Here is a 24,834-nt window from a genome sequence, read left to right as displayed (position 1 = left end):
TTCTTTGCTTTCCCTTTTTTTTTTCTCAACCCCAACACGGAAATTGAAACTGTATCTGGGCTTATCTGCAACCTCCCCGTGCATCAACTGCCGAGATGTTTAGACAAATTTTATGCATTATGCAGCGCAAATATCAAAACAGTTCTTGGCAGTGCCAGCAGAAGCCTCATTAAAAATTCCTTAATTAAATCTTCTTGCAAAATGTAATCAGTCCAAGGAAGGGGTTTTGTGTGTGTGTGCGCGCAGAAGAGGATGTGTGTATGTGCGTGTCTGTCAGTGCCAAGGCTTTGATTTGTGCCCTTCATGTTATGGCTTGGAGAAGTAATCATTAACGCCAAAGCCACTTTGGCTTTTCAAATGCTGTTTTTCTTTCTTTTTAAACGGAATAAACAAACAAGCGATAATCACCTTTCTAGTGTCGGCTCAAGATGAATCCAGATTGGGAGGACATTGTTCCGTGTCCACTGAAACATAAGATACCCACCCTCCCGCCCCCTTCCCCTGATGCTTTTGTCTCTCTTGGTGTGAATGACTGAGTTTTTAGATCAGTCGCTTCCTCGCGTTTTCAACAATAAACTGCAGAACCTCGAGAAGAACGTGGCCTGATCTCATATCCTCTCAACGTCAGTCGCAGCTAATAATACAAAGTTGCACGAGGATTATGTTCTTCTTAATGTTTTAGTGCTTTACACACTGTGAGCATTTATTCAGCCAGTTCCAGTAAGCTATCATCAAGCCATTTCTCTTTCATTACCCCCTCATCCTTCAGATTCCACTCAGCACATAAATTTGAGTCTTTTCTTAATTAATTTACTGTGCACAGACATTCTCATACCACTGAATAAAATGCACCATAGGTGGATAATAAAAAAAGCGTTGCCTCTGTTTTCAGTGTGTTTTTTTCATTGGTGCAGCACATTGAGGGATTTGCATACCTGGCAATATATTTCTGGTAGAGGTTGATGTCGTCGCTGGCGGGTTTATCTGGTGGCAGACCATTCCTAATGCAAGAGCAAACACAAAAGAGACAGGATTAATGGTGAGGTTGGGCTGCCTGTTGTTAATAAAAACAAACTGACACAATATTTACTTACAAGCCGCTCCCAAACTTTGGACTATCAATATACATTTTCCTGTGGCATAACAGCGTTTTCATGCGAAGTATGAATCAAGGATGGAAGCACACACACTTTGATGCATGGTCTCCCGACCAATGAAAGGCAAAATGCAGGAGCAAAAGGACATTAATCTTTTATGGGGGTATTTTGGTGAGTGCTCATATGCAAAACGGGATAATGGGCACGTGGAGAAAAAGCTCTGAAAACGCCTTTTCGGATACTCTCTAGAGGCTCGGGCTCTAATGTTGATGTCAAGTCGTCTCCGATCAGCCTGGACTCGAACAAATATGTAAGGCAACACCGAGGCTTTAACTGCGCAGGATCAAGTTCCCCGCGTCGGTTTTGAGTCAAATGAATTCATTTTAAAGCTGGAAATCAAGGAACGGTGCTTTTTTGTCACCTGTGTTGGTTTTGATTCCCTTTATGAAGCTGGCAGCAGTAATGCCTGTATAATAACAGTCATAACACAGTATTGGTCCTGTTTGCTCCCTCGCAGCAAGTGGCATTTAGCTCCATGTGAGCAGCTCCACACAGGGATGACCTGAGGTTAATCTGGCCCAGAGGGGAAGATACACTGCCAGACATTTTCCCCAGTACCCCATCGCCTCCCTGTATACAAGCACCAGACTGGGTCAGTTAGCCACGACTGCAGCTTCACTGAGCCCTAACCTGACAAAGGCCAAAACCTGAGGGAGGGGTGCCTGAGGGCTCTTGAACAGTGTCTTTGATAGGTCTTGACTAACTAGAGACAAGGTCAAAACCAATCAAACAGACTCTGGGAGCTGTTTCCTACTGGTAGAGCACACAACTGTAGGTTAGCTCCCCAAACCCCTCGTTTGGTTCCTTTAAAGTGCACTCGTCAGGCAGTGTTGAGTCGGCCCCTGTGACTCGCTGGGAGGTTAGTCATGGCTCCAAAGTAATTAAAGGGAGAGTTGTTACACCCTAGCCAAACGAAGGAAGTCAGTCACTTTGCGATGACTGTGCTAAATCAGTCTCCACGGAGTGCTACAGCGAGTAAACAGTTCATGCGCCTTCGCAACTCATCATGTCGTGGATCTATTGGGCGCTATGCGCCATTTCACACTACATTCCCGTTGGCTGCTGTGAAGGTAGCAATTACCTTTGCGTGAGGCTAACTGACTCACAGTAGCAGTTAAGTGTATGTGAGCCTCACATTAGCTCCAAAGGGGTTCCACTGAGAGAGACTCAGAGTGTACAAGGCAGACAAGGCGGTATCCACCAGCAAACTTAAAATGAGAAATTCAGCGGCAGGCTATGTAAGTTTTTAGCAGATTTCAGCAGAGTTATGGATTGTTTTGGTGCAAGATAACACATGCAATATGTAAAACAATATTTTAGTCACATTTAACAAATTCCCAGGGAACTGGGAGACTGTAAATCAGATGCAACTGGGTAACTACTATCATTTCTTATCCAACAGTCTCTGTATATTTTATCATCTTTTGTTAACTAAGAACATAAAGTTTTAGAATTAACTGGGTGCAGAAGGTCCTCTGTTGTGTTGCTCAAGGATCCCAAATAGAAATATACAATTTGTTGCCTTAGTTCCCCTGTGAAACACAAATCTCATCATATAAAATAAACATTTTCTGCAAATTCTTTTTACAGCTTCTATGAATTATAAAGTTTGAGGACACTCACTTAACAGAGGACACAGTGCCAGTGGTGATGGAGTCAGTCTTGGAAAAGCTGGACTTCATGTAGTCAGAAGCATTGAAACTTATGTGGCCCGCCTGGTCCACTGTAAGCCCTGGCGCTATGCTGGCTCCAGGTGCGCCTACAGCGGGGACACCGGGAGCTGCAGGGTTCCCCGGTGGCGTAGGAAGGACACTGGGCACCAGTGAGGCCTCGGGATTTCCTGGCATTAGCTTCGGAATTGTTCTGATGTCATATTTTGAAGGGCGACCCACTTTGCCAGTCTTAAAGGCGATGGAACCGCCCATGTCAGGGTTGCCCTCACCGGGTTTGAAGGGGAGCAGAAACTTGATGTTCTCCAGGTCGTACTTTGAGGGTCTCTTGTAAGCATTACCATTCTGCTGCTGTAAACTCTCGCCCATCTTCAGCTTCTGAATAAAGAAGTCATACTTGGACGCTCGGGAGGCCATGTTCTGCATGTGAGAGGGATTAGCGGGCTGAGAATTACCCAGCTGAGGTGCTACTGGCTGTTTGTGGTCCATGCTGGAGGGGTAAATCTGTGCCTCGGCTCCTGGTAGACAACCAGGGGTCTGGAGCATGGTAGCGCTCTTATCTTGAGCCAGTTTTGAGTTGAGGTCGTCTGGTTTAGGCGGGGAAGCGTGCATGGGCCAAGGTAGGGTCTCTCCAGCTTTTAGCTTGCGAATGTACTCTTCGTACTTGGAGAAGCGGGCACGCCGTGAGGCCTCCTCGCTGCTGAGGGATGAGGGGTCTGAGGTAGCAGCTTTGAGCTTTTCAAAGCTGATCTTCTTGGTCAGCTCATCCCTTACCTGCTGGTCATCATAACCGAACATTCCCAGAAATTCATTCATGGTGTTGGCTGCATAGTCTCGCAGGGCATACGCTTCTCCTGCACAAAGACAACAAGAAAAGATCTCCTATGTAATATGTATAATTCCGATAATTAAAGTTTTTCCATTAGCATATATTTAATGTGTACTGATCTGTCAAGCAGTGAAATTAATCACAAGTCAACCCATTGCTCAAGACATCTTAATCAGTAGTCTAATTCAGGTCACTCAATCAGTCTATGAAATGATTCCCTCTCCCTTCATACTTACTGATGCTCGCTAAAACATGTGTTAATGTATTTTTTCATCAAGTTTGCTAGTTACAAATGGATTAATCTGGTAAAGAGCAGAATATATTTTGTCATGCAAACTAATGAAACAACATTCTGTCAACAATAATGCTCTATTGTGGTCATGCAAAATGACTAAATTAATATGACTGCATCTACTGCGAGTGCATGTGTTCCTGCACAATAAATGTTTAGAAATAGCTGGATGTTATTTTTCTGGTTATTTCAAACGATAGCAAATTTGACAACAGGAAAAGTGCTTCTGCACTGCAACCTACAGCATCTGTAAATGTTCGTGTATTTATGTGTCTACAAACAAGCAGTCTGAGGCAATGCTCTTCCTGTTTTGGTTGCACTGTAAGCCAGTCCTGCAGAATTTTGCAGGGGACTGTACCAAAGGACAGACTCACAGAGAAATCTAATTTTCTAAAATCACTGTGCTCCTGATATAAAAATGAAGTAGAAAATTAGGTATAAAAAGCATGTGTATATATCATGCATAGAAGATACTTAGATACTGAGAGTCATCCACAATATTAAAAAAAATACAGAAATCTGTTTATAACTTCTTAGAAATGTGCATTTATTATGAGTGCATTTAACCCTGAATTTTTATCTGATCCCTCATTCTCACTATTATTAACCTCATATTATAAGCATTTCATATCATCCCCTTATGAAACTTGGAATAACATATTTTAAAATAACAGGCTTACTGAAGTCAACTTCAGAAATGAAAACACATTTGCAAACTGAAACATCACTTTTATTTTAAGAGTCCATTAAATTGGACAACTTCCCCAAGGACACGGGCGAAATATAGTTGATGTATAGTTTAATTGCATTATGTGGAGATTAATTCTGCCCCATTAACTTTCATCCAAGTTAGCGCATGGGGTCAGAGAGTGGGGAAAAGGCAAAGATGATTTGGCCTGAAAGCAGTGACGGACCGAGCTCTGCCTTAAAATAGAGGAGCGTGGATAGGGAGGAAATGGCGCAGCGAGAAGGCGAGTGAGACAGAAATCAAAAGAAAAACGGGAGAAGGAGGAAACACTTGTGTTTGCAGATCCAACTTTTAAAAAAAAAAACGCTGCTGTGCCAGTTTGCATATTACACAGGAGGCCAGAACACAGATATGCTAGTAATGCAGATGATAATGTCAACTGAGCCATGTAAAACCTTTGGCCTTCTTAACTCAAGCTTGGCATAGTCACAGGGACAGGGTCCAAAGTCTTTTTTTAAAAAACCATTTTATTGCTGTTTTCATCAGCAGAGCACACACGAGCTGGCGAGAGGTACTATCACCTACCGCCGAGGTAATTAATACACAAATATTTCTGCTCTTGTCTCGTATTTCTCAGTTATTGCTAAATCAGTCGCCGTGCCCTGCTTTTCACATCTCTTGCGCAGCATGTAAAATAATCCCCAAATTTCCATTCACTGTGTTGGGGCTGTTCCTCTGCTCGGCGGATCAGTATGAAAGAGTATCTGAACGGATCGAAGGGGCATGAAAAATTTAAGAGAAATAGATCAGGTATTTGTGAGGAAATGCCTACATGTTTTCCTTGAATCGTTTTATCAAATCTACCATGTTTTCACATGTACTCAAACCGCAGAAAAACATGCTGTATACACAGAGTCGCTGCACAGGACAACAACTTCTTCTATACTTTTGAGTTTTTAAATAAGGTGTTCAACACATCTGAGTGAAGAGTCCTTTAAAAATATTAAAATGGCATTTGAATATAAACTAAATTAGCACTTGTTGGATTTTACTGCTACTTCATTTATGAGAGCGTCTCAGGTCACAGCATATCCATTTGGCTCTAAAGTTAGGGCAGAGCCACCCACACCAGTATAAGTCAAAGTTTAACTACACTTCTTCCGTGACTGAAGAATGACAATCAAAAATAGCATGTTACTATAATTTTCCGAGTTAAATATATATTACATAACACCTCAGATAAAGAGGTTCAGGCCTGTTCACCATTCCTTTTGGAAGATACCTGCAACTACTGCAAAGAGAGTAGTTTCCGTCATGAGAGCGCCACGTCCCTATTTTCATATTTCCTCATGGTATTATCGCCACTTCTCCCCCAAAAAAAAGAAAAAAAAAGAGCCGAGACTCTTTGTTCATCAGCGCAGCCACGTGACGTGCTATCAATGAAAGGCAAATGATTGGACTTGAAGGGATTATGACGGGGACCGACAGGAGATAACCCTTCTAAAACACCATGTAAATGAGGTTTCTACTCAAACACTATCTGGCTGCCTCTTAATCGTGTCATGTGACACTGAGTGGGAAACTGTGTATGGGTTGAATCGAGATTGAGATGTTACAGCGCGCCCCCCCGTTAAATTAAAAGAAAAATAAAATACTCTCCCCCCTCTCTCTTTCACCTTCATCCGTTTCACTGTTCGCTAACACGCCTGACATTTCCGTCCGCACTTGCTTGTGGGACTGGGAAAATCCACAAAGAAGTGGTTTCTAATCTTGACACTTCAAGCAAACAAAAGCCAACACATGACACAGACCTGCCTTGTCTATATTTGAGGCAATTAGGCTGCATTTTCCCTCCCAGATATGATAGCAGATGGGCATTATATCTCCTTTTGCTGACCAAACATGGCCATCAGTGTGGCATAGCTTCAGTGCTCGCAGGACTGAGAGGCAGAGGTGTTGCTGATGATAAAGATGCATGCTAGTAGCTATATATGGACTAATCTAGAGCCTGGATACCTTCTGAACGGTGTCAGTTTCGAACAACAAATATATAGTGTAAGCCACAAGGTTGAAAAACAAGTGTTTTCAGTTTCATCTGCAAACATGTTGAAAAGCGCGGTTTTTCATAAGGTACTATAATTTAAATAGAGCTATTTATGTTCATGCCATAGAGTTTAAGTGTGTTTTGTTTAAATGGACACTGTTAAGCTAATAAAGAGCAGCTTTGAATAAATGACATTATGTGCATTTGTTTGGAGTAATTTGTCTCTCTCTCACGCTCACTCTCTCTCTCTCTCTCTCTCTCTCTCTCTCTCTCACACACACACACACACATGCGCATGCACGCACAAAAAACTATGAGGCTTCAAACTTCCTCACTGTTGGGTTAGTTAATTAACAGGCAGTAAATAGAGAGGGCTTTGAAATAGCTTGAAATGAACAATAACCTTTTACAGTGAACCCAGAATTGCAAATGGAAGTCATGGTCAAGCCTGTTTGATCCATCGCTACGAGCATCTCTGTCATTGCTTTCAAAGTTTTTATTCATTGACTTTTTTTTTTTCCATTGACTGGCTTATGAGGGCTCTAATACGACATCTAAATTATCTAGGAAAAGTATTCTGGGGTTTTGCACTGATAGGAAATCCGCACGATGCCTCAATGTGAGGAGTTAAATGTTTTGAAGGTCGCAGTTTCTCTCATTGATCTTGCAATGTTTGTTAATTACATTGTCACTGATGTTGTGAGAGATAATTAAGCCACTATGTTTATATGCATAATTATGTGCACTCCATATCAGCCTTTGAAAGACAGTGGCGAGAGAGAGGGAAAGGGAGAGAGGGAGAGAGAGAAAAAGAGAGGGAGAGAGAGAGAAAGGGGGGGGGGGATGTTTTAATTGTGAGCTGAGCAGAAACATGGCAATATAGATGCCCTAGTTACAATCAACAAAGAGCAACTCAGAAAAAAAAAACTCTAAAGACAAGATTTGCAACTGATGCAGAATGCTCTCCCCGCAGTCTTCAAACATCGGCTTTGTTGTGAGATTTAAAATAGTAAGAGAGCCGGCGAAGGGAAAGGTGCAGGCCTTCTATACAACAGTAATGCATATTTACAGACATGCTTTTTTTATGGCCGTGAAATAAACAAAATGACTAATTAAAACCACAAAGCCTTTTTTCATTTGCCTCTGAAATGAAACCTGCTTCATTTTCTGAGAAGCCCCTGCCCCCGATTCTGAATGAGTGTGTGTGTGTGTGTGTGGCCAGAGCCACGGCTGTACAGTGGGTGAAAACAAAAAGAAATGAAGACAAAAAGGAGCATGTGTACACGACTCTGAGGTACATACTTAAACCTAGATGAAAGCTCAAAAACTGTTAAAGTGAGGTGAGCACGCACAAAACGAGACTTGTTTGTGCACCGCAACAACCGGTCTCACCTGCAAATTGCTTTTTTTCCCCCTCCCCCCCCCCCCCCCCTCTACGGGCGTCTGTGAAGAAAGCTTTATCTATTCATATAACCGAGCTCTGTTTTTTCGCCTTTTTTACAGCTCAGTGTTTTCAACTTCTGCAATTACAAGGCCAACGTTTCCGAATGTGTGCGTGTGTGTCAAGTTTCAAGGGTCACAAAGTGTATGACACCAAACAGCACTTTCTTTAAAAGATTGTTTGTGGCGTTAACACACGCACTCAACCTCATTCCGGGGGAGAGTGTGAAGTCTCTGCCAGCTTTATCTATTTGATAATCAGTGAATTATACCGAGGGAACATCATGTCAATATTAAACAGGGTTTACTGTGAGTCATTTACAAGAGCACACAGTATTGAGAAATTTATTAAATGAATACACTGTTGAAGCCACTGTTGTTTGTGGGAAGGTATTAAAATACTGCACTTAAGTGTGATATGGAGCTGCAATATAACTTCCCCATTTCTGACTTATTTGACAACTGATCTCTTGGATTTGACAAGAAAAAAGCCAAACTCCTCCATGCAAGACTCCTCCGTGTAATAGAGGAGCTTGAAGCAGTGGCTAAGTTTAGTGAGCTTAGGGAAAAAATCAAAGACTCAATATGTAATCCTGGGTGTAATATGAAGCTTAGCCTGGCCCTGCCATGCGCTCTTAGCCCTCAGCTGCTGGGAGAATGCATAAACGCCTAAATGCCTTACGTTGTAAGCCTACTCCAGTTATGAATTTCTTCGTACAGTTAAGTTCATGTTTTCCCCCCCGCTGGCCTGCCAGCTGAATCTCTCTTTAGAGTAATAATGTCACTGACTATTCATAATGTAACTCTAGAGTTTCCCTTTCCAATAATGGACACGCTTAAGCTTATGTGGATGTGGCAATGTCACCTCTCCTCTGTCTAAGCCTTTGAAGGCCAAAGGTAGCGTTGCTTTGAGATGTACTGTATGTGAAAGGGTCACTTAGAAGACGACGTGTGAAAGAGGATGCTTAAAGGACAGTGAAGATATACCTGGGGAGGAGAATGGTGCTTGGCGACTTTGGGCTTCACTCGGCGGCATGTAGGCGTCATCTTTTGAAGGCCTGTCTTCAGCTTCTTTGTCTTCAGGGTAACTGCCATCTTGAGACCCCGCCGCAGGCTCGGCCTCCTCTCCATTGTCTTCCTCATCGCTGCAGCCTTTGGGCTGTACCATGTACACGCCCTCAGGAGGGCCATCTTCGTCATTGCTGACTTTGAGTTCTTGCTCCTGCTCGTCGTCAGGAGCTGGGGGCTCATCGCCGTACTCGCCGTTGACCCACTTCTCAATGGCCTCGCGTCTCTTCTGGTCCTCCTCTAGGCTCTGATTTAGGCTCAGGCTCTCGGGGAAGTTGGTCTCGTTGTCATCGTAGTGGGAGCTACCGCGCTCGCTGTTGTCTGCTACACTCTGGTCTCCCTCTGCATTCTGGGAGCTGCTGTCGAACACCACCTGGCGGCTCAGCTTGGCACAGATAGCGTTGAGTTTTAGGCCACCTTTTCTTTTGGCGGCCATCTTGGGTTTTCCTGAGGTCGTTTCAGTGCATAAACTCCTTTCAGCTGATGGAAACGAGAAGAAGACAAATAAAAGATTAGCGAAGTTGCTCAATACCACAACTATCTGTGTTACAGCTCGAGTAATATTACTTTTCTCTGAACGAACGTCAGCGGGCGCGCTTTCAGTGTCACCGGAAACATCGTTCGAACCTACTTTTTCCTGTCACTAACTTGTACTGATTTTGAAGATCACAATGGAAAAATAAACAGACATATACAACAGGGACTGCTGCTATTAATAACATAAAAAGCACTTAACAATAACAGCTCGAGCCTGGAAGGACACCCAGAGATACCGTACATATCTTTCTAAGTCACAGTTCTTTGGTCAGCTCAGAGTTTAGCACGATGTGGTTGGAAAAAAAAAAAAAGAGAGAAAAAAAGAAGCTTAAGCAGCTGAAACCATAGGCTGATAGATATCAGACCCCCTACAGTAGTACAAGCTGCAAATACACGGCTACATAATCCTTCACATGACAGCGCTATAGAGACACTGTGAAATGTTATCTTCACTCTCACCTCATGAGGCTGTGGTCCTGCCACTGAGTGGGGGGAGCTGTATAGCATTAAAGCTGTCTGGATGTGGAGTGAAAATGCTGAGCACTTTTGGCCTTTTCAGAGCCCTGATCTCTTACCGGTTATTAAGCGAGATTAGATTCAGCGACTGTCCCGTTTTCTCTTTCCTAAAAGAAAAACGGCGCGCATAAAACGCCGTCTCTGTATCTTGCACATCTTTACTTCAGAAGAAATTATGCATCTAAATGAGTCTCAGCGTTTTATTTTTCTCCCCTGTGTGGCCTCTCTGAACAATAGCACATGATAGTATGTGCTTTGAGGCAGGAATGGGTGGCATTATTTCAACCCAAGTGGGGCTATCTTTATAACATGTCCTGTGATGAGGCAGGAACAGCTGCATGTGGCATTCCATATCCAGAGCTACCTTTTTAGGGCAGAAACTGCACTCTGTTACCTTTCGCGTTATTTCCAGAGCAAGCAAAAGTTCATTCACCCAGCAGCAATTTCTGGACAGTTTGCAAGGACTTTTAAAAAAAAAAAAAAAGTCTGAGGTGACAGTGACTAAAGAGCATTTATGATATATATATAAAAAAAGAGGGTGGTACAATAACAGGGATTGTGCTGCGTGTTGCAGCTCAGCGAAAAACAGTTAAAGACCGAACCACATCAGAGATCTTTCTTCTTGCGTGATGGCGTATTGAATCTTAACTCAGCCACACTGTTGTTAAGATAATGCACAATATTGACTTACGGATACACCGTTTCAGTGGAGAAAAATGCGCGATATCAGAGGTAACAAAGTTCTATCTTAAAGACTCGATTCACTTTCTGTATCAGTGAGTACGAGCCTCTTCATTTTCCCTCAGCCATAAAGCCAAGCACAATCATGTGTGAGCCATTGCCTGCATTATGTAAATCACATCGGTGCAACATAAAATCCTGTTTTCATTTTCTTTTGCAAAGCTGTGGAATCATTAGAGGATATGCAATTTGAGGGAGTTTACAGATCACCCCCGTCGCCAGACAATGCACCCCCGCGCTACCCACACATGCTTTCTCAGTTACAGTATTTACATTGCGGGCTTCCTCTCTGAAACAATGACTTCAGGAATTATGTAGTTTTGAGGGGCCCGTATATCACAGGCACATTACTCTACAATTTAGTGTCAGACAATTGCAGGCGGGGGGTGAAAGGGTCACCTTTAAGAAGACAGCAACTTTGAGAAGGTGGGGGGGGGGATCAGCTGGAAAAACTATTAGGAAGTGGAAGACGTAAATTTTAAAGTTTTTCTTTCTTTTTTTTCAGAAATACTCTCCAAAGGAAGATTGAGGTCATTTGGGTGTTGCTGTGGAGGTCATTTTTTCTATTTACTGTGTTCAGTATTTCATGCTTTAACTACCGATTTCCTTTGTATTGCCATTTCGAGCTCCTTGTAGGAAATGACCCCTACACAGTTGTTTCTTTCCATTAGCGCCTATTTATGTATGATTTTGTGTTAACAATAAGGAGAATGACTGGCGCACCGAGTGCTACTGATTCAGTATCTAAGCGGGCCATTAAACTGAATTATCAGACATCTTAAGCACATATTCAGTGTTTTCTTTTAAAGGTAGGGCGTGATTTAAAACAAATTAAATATTCAGAGTTTCCCTCCGAGGAAGAACATGCTGTGATTCAGTGCTTTATGGAAGTAGTCTGAACTATTATTTGTGCTGTGGGTTTTTTTTTTTGTGTGTGTCCACAGCAGCTTTTTTTTTTTTTTTGCTATTGCTTACAATAAGGATCACTATGGTAACGCTAAGCTGTTTACCTCAAGTCGTTTGTGTGCATGATGCCGTACAATGAGATAAAATCTGTGGGGACTTACATGAAAGAATAACTTTTCCCTCTGGGACCAACTCCCCCAACCTCCCTGAGAGTCCAGTAAGCGTTCTGCCTTATTAATGAATATCAGAAAGAAAAACAACACTGTCACATGCACTGGACATTATTTACAGTCTGTTTTAGCCTGGCGTGCTAATTGTCAAGGAAGGAGACACCTCGGTAAGCACTGGGAGTTGGGGGAAAAAATAGGCAGGTCTGAATTCGAACACAACAGCTGAAACTAATTTTTCCCAACTGCTTATGTTAGCGGTGACATTATTTTTACTGGAAACAGTGCAGGACCGCAAAGGAGCGCCATGCAGTGTCTGTATAAGGCCAAAACCTGAGGAAAAAGTCAAGAAGCTATTTTGAATACATTTCGACAAGGTCAGGTTCTTTTTCATCTTCAGTCAAAAATAAGCGCAGTGGTGCATAAGCGCAAGTTCTGCTGGGTCCTGCTTCTTCTCAGAGGTGGATGACACAGCTTGTGTTAGAGTCTAGCCCTCCGCGCTGACAGAATAACTCCTCCTCTGCTCCGAGCCCCACAGGTCTTGTTGGTTTTTTGATGCAGAGTGTCTGTTTGTGTGCCAGAATGATATCATGCCCAATCAAGTGGTGTTTCAAATCCTAATAACGCTGTTGGAAGTGCATTATTTGTGTGAACGTGCACAGACTGTAATCAAGGCTGCTACGGGTAAAAGGGTGTGGGAGTTAACAATGGTCGTGACTGCGCGGGGTCACGGCTTTACCTCTTTGTGACACAAAAAAGGAAAGAGTGGGCAGCTTTCGTTCCAAAATACGTGTATAGTCATATTACAGAGGATGTAAAGCCACAAGTGTAGCATATAGAGAATTGAATAACTCGACTTTATTGTTAATTCAGAGAGCAGCTAACCCCTCCGCCCCCCCATAAACAGCCCAGCTCCCCGCAGCGTTTCAGTTTGTATGGAGCAGGCACACAGGAGGGGTCTGTATATAAGAGAGGTAGATATTACCTGTTTAAACTGAAGCTTATCTCTTCAACTAATCAAACACAGATACAGGGCCTGTTGTAGATTCCTGCTGAGTTTCAACATGACTGACACAGGGACAACCCCCCCCCACCCCTCCGCAATATCTCAAGTTAATTAATACAAACAGGGTCTGGGAGATGTCTATTCAACTCAGGATTATTTTACAATATGCAACAGAGAGGTGCATTAGCTCTTCAAAAAAAAAAGAAAGAAAAAAAAGGAAAAAGTCTAGTTATAACTTCATGAACCTATGGCAGATTAATCGACAAGGCTGCAGCTCCCAGGGTGTAGCTCAGTGAACCTTTCATGTCTCTGGCTCTCAAGGGAGATGTATGCGCGAGTGTGCGTGCATGTGTGTTTCAGGGAAATCACTGAGCCACACACAAACACGCGCAGACAGTCTTGAAAATTACCATGTTTTTATTTTTGTAAATTTACGGCTTGCAGGAAGAGAATGTTTTCCTCTTCTACTCTCTTCCCCCTCCAACCCCCCCCAACCACCCACCTCCACCCAGCCCCGCTGTATGGTAGGGAGGCTGCGGCAGCCGCAAGGAAGTCAAGCGGAAAGTCACTGATGGACAACTACGCCATTGCACCCAGACCCCAGCATCTGGCCCCTCTCTCATTTTTATTACAGAAGAATAACAATAAGCAGGTCGCCGACCCCGCCGTGAGATTTTGCCACAGTTTTCTAACAGTCGGTGCAGCCGATGCTGAGAAATTTCCATTTTTCCACATGCATATTTAATTGAGTTTTGTCCCAGTGGTGCGGAAATGATTTGTTTTTTGCTCTCTGTTCACTTGACTCCTCTTCGGAGTCGCTAACCCTGATTAAGACGTTCCCGTTAATTTCCCAGCGCACACCTTTTTTTGTGCATTAATGGTTCTGATCGTCTAATTAAAACTTCTCAGCTCGGCTGCTGATCACCGCTCGTTGTGCCTCTGACCTGAAGTTTTAATTGCCGCATCAGAAGCGATAATAATAATTTTGAGGTTCTGATGATTAAAAACAATGCCATTGCCAACTAGTTGATAGATGGGGGTTTGGGGTGGGCACATCTGAGGAGTTTATGCAGAGTAGAGATTTACAAAAGGGGCTGTAAAGGAGGCTTTATATTACCAAGGAGCAAGCAGGGTGGGTGTGGGGGCTACTGCAGGTTATGTGAAGGGGGGTGGCAGAGCATATGGAAATCTCCCAGCCCTTCTGTCCCTCAGAGTCTTCCTAAGGAAACAGGTTTGGCTGGGACTGAGACTTAGCATTCCCCACCTCAAATCTAAATCTGCCACTGCCTGATCCACTTTGGAGCTCTCCTTACTTGGCAGGTTTGCCAGGTTGGGGACGAGAGAGAGGGAGAGAAAAAAACACACACACAGAGAGTGCAAGTGAACGACCGATGAAGGCACATAAAAGATGACGACAGTCCAATACCTTCTGCTTATTTTCATAAAAAGATAATAGCGCGGTAGGCACGATACAAAAGGCACATTGTTCATAAAGTGACTGAAAGGAAAAAAGGAACCTGTGGTGAACGTTGTCTCTGTCATAAAACATGATACTGATGAGATATATATGATATGTAGATTACTGTCAAAACAGGAGAAGTGAGTTGCTTGTGATCTTTTTTGAAACAGTACTTTCACACTGTACTATTCAGATCACACAAACTGCAGTAATGATAGGAAATGATTCAGGCATGAAGAGAGAGGCTGCACACGGGAAACTGCCACCAGCACCAATGTGTCACATTTTGTTCTTTTTATAAACCACTGGATTTCTATTGGATTTTTTTTTTTAGGTTTAGTACAAGATCAATGTTTTTGCTGCCAAAGCTACTGTACACGCAAGCCGGCAGACACATTCATACAGTGCAAAGACACACTGACATGAAGTCAGGAGGTAGCTTTCTTCTTCTCCACCCTGCCCTCCCCCGTCCCTCTCTCTCACAGATCTATTTTATTATTAATCAGTTGGTTGCACATCTGCCTGCTTGTTTTTTTTTGCTTTTTTTTTTTTTTTTTATCAATAAAGCACTTATTGCTTTTAGTCTAGAATTTGACCTTGCACATTGTCTGCTGTCTTTCTGAGGCTGCTGACCTTGAAGGACCTGTTTGGACTATTTCACTTCAGTTCAGTCCACAGGCTGTTAACACAAGCCCTCAGCCAAGTGCCACGCTCCCGTCACACACCGCCGTAAAACACAAACAAGACACTGCAGGACAAAGGCGGACACAAACGGCCCCAGTCACACACTCGCCGAATGCACGGGACAATGGCTGAGGAAAACAATGTATATTACGAGCGTAGACGGAGGACGAAAGACTCTGAACTTGAGGGCAATCAGGCAGGAAAGTTGAGATCTAAGGACAAATACGCCCTCCAGCTTCATCACAAACAGGGTAATTACGGGATTTTCCAGAATAGAGGACAAGCAAGCTAAAATGGTCTAAGGGAGAGAAAAAAAACCTATCTGACATGAGTGACAAGAGTCATTCTGACAGCTACGTACCAAAACAGCCAACTTTTATTCAGTTTGCTGCTTAGGGTAATTCATGGGACACACGGCCAACTTGTTAAAATTGTACATCAAATCTGGACTCACAGCTGGCACCAGATGATGACTTAATTTGCAAGTGTGTTGCAGGAGGCAAAAAAAAAAGAAGAAATAAATAAATAATAAAAAAGATGGGCTTTAAAAAATACACAATTGCACACGGCCCCGTGCTTCCACAGACTGAAACAAGGGAAATTTATTCTTGAAGCTTTGTTTTGGAGCTCGTGTTCAGCTTCAAGACACCGGGAGTGCAATTTGATAAGCCAACCGCCATGGTAAATGAGCAGACGACCCCTGTGTCCCTCCCTCACGGTTGCTGTTCTTGGTGAGGGAGCAAGGCAGTGTGGGTAGTACAGTGCAGAAGGGGCTCAGCGGTGCACCTCTCGAGGGCCCTTGAGCTAATATCTGTACAGATTAACTGCTTCAGTTGTATTTTGGTCACGGGGATCTCTCTTTGCCTTTGTGGCTTGTTGGGAGGGAGCAGGGGAGATGTGTGCCGAGCGTGTGTATTACGCTCACGCAGTGTTAGTTGCGCTCGTTCTTCAGCAGTGAAGTAAACGATCTGCTCGCCTAAGAGGTCAGCCGCCCCTGGACTGACGCGTGTCACTCCACATTATTATCTTTGGGGCGGTATTTCATTTACCAGAATCCAAAAGTACGCCGCTAAGTAAGTCTTCGACACCCTCTTACAATCACCTACCACCCTCCGTTTCTCCACAGGACACACACGCAGGCGCGCGCACACACCCAGTGTCAATCCTCCGGGGTAAACTCAGCACACGCTGCTCCATTAGTTATCAATTAATTCTGGAAATCTCCACCTGGCATGCACACGCCGACGAAGCCAGCGCATGTACGTAGCACCAGTCTCGACAGGAAGTCGAGGAGAGCGTGCCTTATTTGACTACGAGTGTGGGTGAGAGAGTGTGTTTGTGTGTCCATGCGGGTGGCACTTTTGTCCATGAGGTTAACCTTGATATGAGGCCCTGTCAGGCCAGATAATGTCAATCAATGACAAGCCCTCACAGATAACCCCTAATGTGAAGCCTAAAAAGCAAAGCTGTTTAGATCTTTAGACATGCCCCCTTTCACCAGCATATGAATTGCATTACAAGGAAATGAGCTGTGGCATTTCTTTAATAAGACTCTTAAGACATTTTGACAGCATATAAGGCCCTGTGCCGTTAAAAAAAAATTAAATAAGGCCCCTGCTGACAAAGCCTCCTCACACACGGCAGCGTTCTGATGGGCAGACCCAAGTTCCTGTTAAGTGGAGGAAAGGAAAAGACAAGGGGGTGGGGGGTGAGAAGGGTGGACCTTTCCCTCTTCTTTCTTTTTTTTCCCCCGGCTCTCAGGGACTTCTTAATTGATTTCCAAGGTTATGTTTCAAATTTGTTTTTCAGCTACGGAGGCCTTGCGAATGAGAGCACGAGTCAATGTTTTTCATCAATTCCCCTAAATTCGGCCCGTTTCACACCGCTCGCCTCAGATCCTGCCGTACCCCACTCTCGTCCCACCTCCTTCCCTCTTCCACCCCCTTTTTGCCCTTTTTTTCTCCTCTCCTCTCCTTGAAAAAGAAAGAAGGTGACATTAACCCAAGAAAAAAAAAAAAAAAACAGCAACAAAAAAAAATAAAAAAAAATAAAAAGAAAGACGTATTTCCAGACAGGATGCCTGCGCTGACAACATCGATCCCCGGCTACCATTAAAACATTTGCTCTGCCTGACAGAGTTTTGTCTTTTGGACTTTCTACGCAGCAGAATGAATCACAGGTGCCTGTTAAAATGTCATCGTGGGCAGCTTTTGCAGCCGGTGTAAAAAACAACAATTCTGCCTTTTTATACTCTTAAGTTTTTACCACTTTTCACAGTTTTGCATTTCAAATAATTCTAGGAGGCACAATTGCATTTTGATCAAAATACACTGTTTCTCAGTTTAAGGGAGGAAGTGATAAGAACGAATCTTCCTGCTTGCAGGAATTTGCATTTTTGTTGTTTTTTTTTTTTTTATCCCATGTGACTGCGAATCTCCTGCCACAACTGCTATGCTCTACTTTTCTGACAAGCTGCATAGATGTGACTACAGGGTTTTGTGATCATACAAGACATTTCAAAGCGTTTATTTGTACCGTGTGTGGTTGGGAAAGTGTGGTTCGGTGCACAAGCCACTGTAAACATACTGTATATGTTAAGTAAAACTGTTGTAACCAATATTAAGTGTGTGCTGGTGTGCTGCATGCCTGTTTGCAGGTTTGTAAACAGCAGGGCATTGCGCTCTGAGCCCTCCTCCTGCTCCTGTATGTGTCGTGGCTGCAGGTCACATCATTTGCACTGAGATGCCACACAGTCCAAAAAAACAGAAAATGCACAGTGACATTTCAACGAGCTGAGGAAAAACTGATCCACGGTGGGTTTAATAAATACTCCACTGTGTCAGTAGCGACAGCAGGGGAAAAACAGCGTGGTTTACTGAAAAAAGTTCAACACGAACTGGAGGCAGAAATAAATGTGGCAGTTTTCACTTAAAACAGGAACATTTGTGTTTCTGGGAGTTCGGTGGAGGGAGGAATGTGCTGTGACTGAATTTGAAGGTGTGATAAAACAACACTCACAATAAGGGGAAAAAATAAAAATGAAAGAAGCAAAGCTGCTTTACAGGAAAAAAGAATGCTGTCTATTTTGGGTCTCAGTATACAAAAGGAAGTGCTGCTAAGTTGACTCAAACAAATAAATTTGCTTTTGATAAAACCACAGCAACTACTTTTGCATTCTACACCAAACCCACTTTGTTTCCTGCGTCTTTATCTTCATGACTTGCCACATTTGTGAGAAGCCACTCAGTAAATTGTCAAGCACAAACAAGCGAAGGCTTTAAAATGGTGCAGTGTTGATGGCTTAAAGTGTAATTTTATTTGAAAAGTGACAGTTTAAAGGAAGCCAACACGGAGCGGTTGCCTATTTGCGCTGCAACCAGCTGCCCGCTTTACATTTCTGCAACATTAATATTCCTCTTATTATTATTTTAAAGTGAAAACGGATACTCTGTTGAAGTGCAAATCTGATGAATTACAGGAGCAGATTGCTGCTATTAATTATTAAAACCTATTTTATAAATATTCAGGTCTGTCATGCATCTAATAATGAACGCTTTAGAGGAGGTTACTTCCTGCGCGCATCCTAATGTGTCAGAAATATCGCTTTTAATCACACTCGTGTCAGCGAGTGTGCCGGGTTTGAACCTGCCGAAAAAATCTAACAAATCAAGGAAACTCAGATGGCCAACTACTGTGCTCATCACAGCTTTTCCGTTCCTGCTGTTTCGCACGATCCAGGTTTGTCTCCTGCCCCGTCTAAAGACGGAGTGAAAACCTCCCAGCTCTCTGCTGCATTCTTACTGTGGTAATTTGAATGGAGAATAATGCATCGGCAGCACTCTACCTTCTGGACACACCTAGTCCCAGTGCTACTGCTGCCATATGCCGTGTTGATACATATTCATAACACTTTCTCGCGTGTGTGAGCGATGAGGCTTAAATGAGTGTATCACAACTTCAAATGGGAAGGAGGGGGGAAAAGGGAAACAGAGAAAGCCGGGCACAAAGAAAGTTGGACAACTCTTCCCCCATTTCCTCGTTTCTTAATCCTTTCCCTGCAAAGAAAAAGTTCAGGCGTTCGGGTGCTGGGAGGCTACCCCGGCGCTTTTTGCGAGGATACACGAGAAGCTGCGGAGTTCCGGGATCGGCTTCCAGAAGCTGCGCGAGGCGGCGACTGTCAGTGGTTGGATAATCTGTCAGGTGGGCCGGATGGCCTCGCTGGTAGGATGAGAGTCAACAGCGCTGTAGCACGACCTCCATACACCCCAGCAGTGTCTACATATGCTGCATAGGGCATACACGCAACCTGATAGGCGCACACACAGACACACTGCGGAGCGCTCTAAGATTAACACTGTCAGAGCTACAATGATACCCCTTCATTATCTGCACACGGGGCCTCCTTCATGCGCTTGCTTGCCTCACTGTCCTCTCCACTGCTTCTCTGTGGAGGTAGTAATTACTAAAGCTAACATTTCTTTCTCTCTGCGCCTCCACCTACCCTCCACTTCCCCATCATTTCTTTCTCTTTATGCAGCGCACTCAAGTGCCTTGCCAGCTTTTTGCCAACTGATGACACAGCTGAAGGTACGCCACTGTTGATGGCAGTACCAGTGTGACTCCCCGCGTGTATGTGTGAGCGCCGTATTATGAGATTATGCCCAGCTGATGTGCAATAAAGGCGCAGTGTGCTACCCCAGATTCAGATCAGTCAGCTGGGGCAAACGCTCATTGTGGTACAGCAACGGAGAAATTGCTTGATGTACCACTGCAGTATCTGTTGTACTATACATTGTTGGTGTAACAGGCTGGGATCAGAGAGATGTTCCCTCTTTCATGGCATTTTTCATTACCAACAATGCTCTCGCTCTATAGCTTTCTTCTTCCTCTCCCACTGGAACTATGGCTTTATCAAAGGTGATAGCTTGCTCAGGCACATTTTCTCAAACGTCTTCTTCAGCCAGCGATTTCCCAAGCTGCTCTCGGGTAAACGTCACTCATAAAAACTGGGGAAGATTTGATGGTGAGATCAAAAAGGGAGGAAGGACAGCGAGGAGAACGAGGAGACGGAGGGAAATAGGAATGATACCCTCCTCCCCTGCCTGACACCAGCGACTGCTGAGGGTAATTCCTCCAAGCAGGGCCTCTGTTTTCAGAGGCAAATACAACAAAACGCGGGGCGCTGCCACGAGACATCAAAATGGGCGATTTTGACTTCAGAGGGTCTTCAGATGCTTGAGGAGTTGTCAGTGTCGAGCCAGTGGGACTGAACAGAGAGAACAGAAGGTACCAGCAGGCTGTTAACAACCAATACGGGAACCACGCCAGAAAGATCGTCTCCTCCCAAAATGCCAGTCGGCACCAGATCACTAAAGGCTTCCACCATACTGTAATATCCCACCTGAGCACTTTCATCTGTTCAAAGTTAAATGGCTTAAAAGTTTATCAGCTGCTCTATGCCAGCTTTGTATGTGATGGGTGCTGTTTGCTTGTTTGCCTGCTTGGTTATCTGTTTATCACCAAGATTACCCCAAACCTACATAAAACCTGGAGGATAGGAGGAGTATGTTCAAGCAGTGTGGCCTTTGATAACTTTTTTTTTTTTTTATTAGTGGCGGCGGCTCTTCTAGCTGCACCACTAGGATAAGATAAGTTCGACATGTAGGTGCCTTAAAGGCAGAAAGACATTTTTTTAAGACTGAAGCTTCAACAGGTGCCCCGAGATAATTTATCAGGAATTTTATGCTCTTTGCTTCGCAGAGAGAGATTTTCATCAGCCAATCAAAATACTTGTTTTGTTCTTCGGAGACCTGAGCTGTGTTGTGACACGCTGAGAGGGATGTCCGCGTTTTCCCCTGCGTTGTTCCCGCTCATTCTTGGAGCATTAGGCTGACTCTAAATAGCCTGGAGGAGATTAGGGTAGCTCATATTCAAATGCACTTTTCTTCTAAAACCCCACTCCACGAGTGGGCCAAGGAGATCAGTGCAGGAGCCTGGTGAGATGGTAGTCAGAGACGATTGTGTCACGTATAAATCAGCACAGAGGAGGAAAAGAGACAGAGAGGAAGAGTAAGAGGGAGAAAGGCTGAGGTAAAAGACAAACAAGTGTTGGCTCTGCTATATGAGTTTAGTTAGCTAGAGAGTTAGTGCGTGAGTTATGGCTAGCGAAGGGCTGAGGGACGCTGTATTTATGAGGGGACTGAGTGAGTGTTAAATCCCTGGTAAGAAATAAAGTCGTCCCTGAGCGAACGGGGGAAACATTTCACTCAGTCTAAGAGGTGCCTTGAAAAAAAATGAAAGCCATCCCTCTTTCAGGGGAAGCACTAGTCTACATTCACTAAAATTGCTTTATTCCTTAAAAATGCCATAGATCACATCCAAGTGGACAGAACCTCATATTTGAATAGAGAAGAGGATTCTGTGTGTGTGTGCATAACATCAACCAAGTTCAGGAGCCAAGGAAAGGGAAAGAATCTGATTCTTCTAAAATTGCATGCGGATTTTGTGAGGGATCTTTGGCTAAGAGAAGTTGCCAAAACACACAGTGCACTTGTTGCAGTGCAAGGGTTCATCCAAGAAAAGTTTTCCATTCTGGTTTACCCAGGAAAAAAGTAGGACTTTTTTTTTTTTAATTTAATTATTTGATATATCTCAATCTATTCTACCAAACTAGCTAAGCCGTATATTTTTTATCTCACAGACAAACTTGTCGTGTTCTGAGGAGTCAGACTTGAAAAGCCTGAAACAAAGGAAGGGGGCCTGGCCAACGGAAAAGGAAAAGCTTAACAGTGCACTTTGTGCACATCCAAGTCTAACTCAGACCTCGCTCCAAACCCCTGCAGTAGTAATAACAATTATTACTTAAAAAGGCAATATTTTTGCATTAACTTAAAAGGCTATATCTTTTTCTTCCTCTCCAGCCTGTGCGGCCTCACTTACCCTAAGTATCTTCATAAATCACCAGTTACTGTTAACATGTACTCCACAATTCAGTCATCAATCTCCTACCAGGTCAGAGTGAAAACAGAGGGGGAAATGTCTGCTTAGTAAAATGTCTCTCTCGTGAATGCTGCTACCACCACCCACTACTCAAAGACATATATGTGTGCTCCCACACACACACAAGCACACATCAGTTGAATAACAAACACTACAACCAAAGCAAGCCCTATGGGACATGGGAGCAGAGCGGTTGCCAGATCGCTACGGTAAAGCAAGCCAAATTCAATTCTGACCTCACCTTTCACTCTGCTGCTTCCATTTGTTATAAAAACAAATAAACAGCAAGTGTGAAGTTGGAGTCGGCCAACTTCTGCCTCGACAAGAAATATCAGGCCCGGGCTCAAGCGGTGTGCTGCTTGGGAGACAGACGCCCACAGGGCCACATGTAAATCTGTGTTTATGTTCACAGACACAGTATTTATTTAACCAAAAGAAGAAAATCTAATTGTACACAAGGAGGATTATTGCTCTCAGAACCGTGTCTCCACAAGGGAAAAAAAGGACTCTTTAGCCTTTCTTCAACAGACACTGTTTACATCAGCAGAGTGGAAAATCCCTCCGATGACAAACCGCTCCATCACAACATCTGTATCTAAACAGCCAAATCAATCTCGACCAACACCGCAAATTACCTCACAACAGATCTGAAAGAGGCGCACTTGACTTCAGAGGAGAGGGATTTACGTGCTTTTCAAACAATTTCTAATTTTAGTCAGGTTTATTTACACATAAATATCAATGTATAAAGTCTAACAATATTTCCCTCTAAAGCAAGTAAAGACCACACAAATGTAAGCATTAAAAACAATATAATGTAAAGCCCTTAAAAGTGTATATTATTTAATTCAATTATTATTTTAATTCAAACAAACTTTCCACCATTGATGCTCATAGTGCTTTAAGGCCTGGTACGAAAAGTCAGAGACAAAACTTTTGACCGAGCAAAAATGCCATTAAGACGAATTTACATACACGACTGACATTTAGCGCACTACGGGTGCAAATGCGCACAAATATACATGGAAACGAAAATCTTTTTTTTTTTTTTTCCAGAAAATGAACAGTACACCTGCTATTTCCTCACTCTCTCACACAGACGTGCACACACTTTGACACCACCCACTACATCACTACACATGCGTGCCTGACTCATGCCAACTGCAAATAGTAGCAAACCCGTTCATCTCGAGGTAGCACTCAACTCCTGTGTGTGAGTGTGTGAGTGTGTGTGTGTGTGGGGAGGGGGGAGTGGAAGAGACAGAGAGAGAGAGAGAGAGAGAGAGAGAGAGAGAGAGAGAGGAAGGGAGGGAGGAAGAGAGAGAGAGAGAGAAAGGTATGTGTGAGTCTTACCTGGCAGCAAACCGCCCTCTGCGCTCTGTCTCACCTCTCCCTCCTGCCCTGGAAGAATTCTCTCCACAAAGCAAGGCATTTTCTCCACAACTGCTCTCTGCCAAGGCTCTGCTCTCTCTCTCCCTCTCCCCCTCTGTCTCTCTCCCTCCCTCTCTCCTTCACACTCCTTTCCTCTTTCCCACTCTGTCCTCCTCTCTTGCTGTCTATCTCTCCTCCCTCCTTACCCTCCCCCTCTCTCCTCACAGATGTCGAGGCTGTGCGAGTTTACCCACTTTACCAGTAGGGGTCCTTCAGCGCCCTTCTCCACCCCGTAGCCACATGGGGGAAGAAAACACACACACACACACAGGCCCCAGGAAGAGAGAGCCACTTAACGGGCGCCCTCCTGTCACTGCTACAATGAGAGCCCTCTGCAGAGCAGCATGGCTGCACGAGCCTCGTGCACGTGTTTGTGCGTCTGTGTGTGCGAGTGCGTGTGTGAGAGACAGACAGGTATGAAGTGGGTGGCGTGCACCGGGAGCTGGCCCTTGGCCCTTTCCAGCCCTGTTGAGCTAGGCTCGGCCCTGGCTCCTGAAGTGTAGTACAGTAGAAGCGCACTCCCTCACACACACAGACACGCAAACACACTCATGGGCATATGAGCGCACAGATTGACTTACAGTGGGTCCCTCGGAGCCAGCAGCCAGTGAGGGAGCGAGACAGCGAGAGATTGTGGGCACGCACAAGCACACACACTTTCACTGGTACGCTACGCAGACACACACAGAACAACTGCTGCTGTTTGCTACGGCTGCTGTTGACAGTGATAACATGCGCTCTGTGCCCTATGTGTGTGTCGCAGCGCACATGCACACATAAACACACACATTCAACACACAGCAGATGGCTATCGGCTCTCATATTTCAGGTCTCTATTCCATCTTTTTTTTTTATTTTAAAAAAAGAAAACAGTCTTCATTGACACTGGCATGTTAGATTTGAAGGCTCTTAGCTAGTGTACAGTGGGGAATTTCTAGTTTCTCTCCGACTTGTGGGGCACTTTTCACATCGCAATATCAATACTGGAGAATATTAGCTGTCCTGTTGAAGAATGTCAGATCTCCGTTTGCCTTTGAATAAGGGCAGAATCCCCCTGGGTGAAAACGCGAAGATCTAACTATAACTACGAGTTTAAATAAGCTTTTAATTATCTTTTGTGCACGACAACATGTTAACAACTCAATTAAAAGTGAATATTATCCTAAAACAAATATAAAATTGCCGCCTTAAAGTACACAG

The 24,834-nt window shown here is 43.9% G+C and overlaps 1 protein-coding gene across 5 annotated transcripts in view; it reads right to left on the bottom strand.

The window, feature by feature from the left end:
- casz1 (castor zinc finger 1) overlaps window positions 1-24,834 on the bottom strand; it is a 75,824-nt gene that overhangs the window by 24,524 nt on the left and 26,466 nt on the right. For 2 of the 5 annotated variants that reach the window (XM_005478214.4, XM_005478215.4), the window contains exons 1-4: window positions 23,557-23,707; window positions 9,108-9,668; window positions 2,781-3,681; window positions 936-1,001 (exon numbers count right to left, since the gene is read on the bottom strand). In XM_005478214.4, the coding sequence (XP_005478271.1) occupies window positions 936-1,001; window positions 2,781-3,681; window positions 9,108-9,668; window positions 23,557-23,635 (1,607 nt within the window). In that variant the 5' untranslated portion in view covers window positions 23,636-23,707. Of the gene's footprint in view, window positions 1-935; window positions 1,002-2,780; window positions 3,682-9,107; window positions 9,669-23,556; window positions 23,708-24,834 lie in introns of those variants that run through there. The other 3 variants (XM_005478219.4, XM_013271134.3, XM_005478216.4) reach the window with 2 other exon arrangements.

This window comes from Oreochromis niloticus, linkage group LG20 (assembly GCF_001858045.2).
Source record: "Oreochromis niloticus isolate F11D_XX linkage group LG20, O_niloticus_UMD_NMBU, whole genome shotgun sequence".
Classification (NCBI taxonomy): Eukaryota; Metazoa; Chordata; class Actinopteri; order Cichliformes; family Cichlidae; genus Oreochromis; species Oreochromis niloticus.
The sequence above is the reverse complement of the archived record's forward strand: the minus strand, read 5'-3'. Positions and strand labels throughout refer to the sequence as shown.